This window comes from Aptenodytes forsteri, unplaced genomic scaffold (genome assembly GCF_000699145.1).
Source record: "Aptenodytes forsteri isolate BGI_AS27 unplaced genomic scaffold, ASM69914v1 Scaffold158, whole genome shotgun sequence".
Lineage (NCBI taxonomy): Eukaryota > Metazoa > Chordata > Aves > Sphenisciformes > Spheniscidae > Aptenodytes > Aptenodytes forsteri.
The window spans coordinates 72,703-74,469 of NW_008794601.1; the positions used below are offsets into that span (position 1 = coordinate 72,703).

Consider the following 1,767-nt stretch of genomic DNA (forward strand, 5'->3'; position numbering starts at 1 on the left):
CAAAGCAACGGGGTTTGTTTTGGGTTTCCCCCCCCCCCCTAATTTTCCACTTTGTTTCAAATACTCCCCTACAGAATGACGCCGAACGAGCCGCTCCAATGATCGTGGTTTCCTTGTAGGTGCCGTTTCTCTGGCGGGGGTAGAATCGGGCCTTTGGTCAGTAAAAGGAGGGAACAAACTCGTCTGCACCGGCCTTCTCTACGCCTCCAAAGCCGACGTTATCCCCGGCACAGTTTTGTCTATAGAGCCGAAAAGCAGACCCAGACCCACAGGTGAGCTGGGTTCGCTTTCCCTTCGGTGGGGAAGGGGGAACGGCACGGTCCGGCAGCTGGAGACCAGCGTCGGTCTCCGTCGCCGCTCGGCTGCAGCTCTCGGCGGGCCGAGGCGACAAGCCTGGGTCTTCCCCGGTCTTTTAAAATGAAAACCGGGCTCTGCTCAAAGCCCCGGGTCTCAGCACTCCCTCGGCTAAGCTGGGACTAGTTTCTAAAGCTGCTTCAGCTCGCAACAAGGCATAACTAGCCTAACCGGGATGGCATTTTAAAAGCCTGACGTTTGCCGGAGGGAGAAACGGGATTCCCTCCAGCCGCGGAGCGGGATAACCGAGCTCTTCTCCCGCTCTTCTCCCCAGGGGACCCGGTGAAGCTCTACCAGGTCACTTACGACACTGCGTCGGGACTGACGGCGGATACGTATGACATCGTCGTCATCGCCGCTCCGCTGAGCCGCAAAATAGCCAACATCACCTTCAAGAACTTCGACCCTCCCGTCCCGGAGTTCCCGAATCCTTACCACCAGACCGTCACGACGTTGGTGCACGGACGATTAAACGCCTCCTTCTTCGGTTACCGGGACCCATCCGCCTTTCACCTCGGTGCCATCTTCACCACGGAGAATCCCAAACTCTTCGTCAACAGCCTGGGGGTGGTGTCTCCCGTGGAAGACGCAGGCGGCGAAGGAAAGCCGCCCTCGCCATCGGCCGTCTGGAAGGTGTTTTCAAAGGAGGCGCTCACCAAAGAGCAGCTCAGCTTGCTTTTCTCCTCCTACGACTCCGTCAAAGTGAAGAGGTGGTTGGCGTACCCCCGCTACAGCCCCCCAGAAAAATGCCCTCCCGTCATCCTCCACGACAAAATCTACTACCTGAACGGCATCGAACGGGCCGCGAGCGCCGTGGAGATGAGCGCCATCGCGGCCAAAAACGCCGCCCTGCTCGCTTACCACCGGTGGTACGGGAACAGCGACAGGATCGACCAGGAGGATTTGCACGAGAAGCTGAAAACGGAGCTCTGAGCCCCCGCGGAGCCGACGGCCGGCTGCTCGCCGGCGGGAGCGTCCACGCTACCACCTCCGGAGATACCGGAGCCCGCGCCGCAGCTGTTTAGCCACAATTAAAAGCTAACGAACGAGGAGCTCCTTGCTTAGCCCCTGAGGAAGAGGAGACACCCCGCCAACTCGGGACGGACTGGAACAGCAGCGAGAAGCTTTCCCCGAGTGAGCCGGCCCTTCCTCAAACAAACCCCTCCGTCTGTCCCCGCGCGAGATTAAAGACTTTTAAAACGCCGTATTGACCCCGAAAATGCCCTTCCACGGCCGAACTCAGGATCTGCGTCACTGTGATTAACCCCCCCCGCACGTCGCTTTCCCTCTCCGGACGCGTTCCAGGCAGGGAAAAAGGAAAAAAAAATAAAAAATAAATCAACTCCTTGACTGTAAATCTCTCCGCCTCGAGTATTTTCCGAAGGGCGCGTCGTGTGGTTTATTCTTGGGGGT

At 58.4% G+C, this 1,767-nt stretch overlaps 1 protein-coding gene across 1 annotated transcript in view; it reads left to right on the forward strand.

Annotated features, from left to right (window-relative positions):
• PCYOX1 (prenylcysteine oxidase 1) overlaps positions 1 to 1,663 on the forward strand; it is an 18,520-nt gene extending 16,857 nt beyond the window's left edge. The window contains exons 4-5 of the mRNA XM_009273054.2: positions 120 to 272; positions 629 to 1,663. Coding sequence (XP_009271329.1) covers positions 120 to 272; positions 629 to 1,287 — 812 coding nt within the window. The 3' untranslated portion in view covers positions 1,288 to 1,663. The remainder of the gene's footprint in view (positions 1 to 119; positions 273 to 628) is intronic.
• The last annotated feature ends 104 nt before the right edge of the window (positions 1,664 to 1,767 follow it).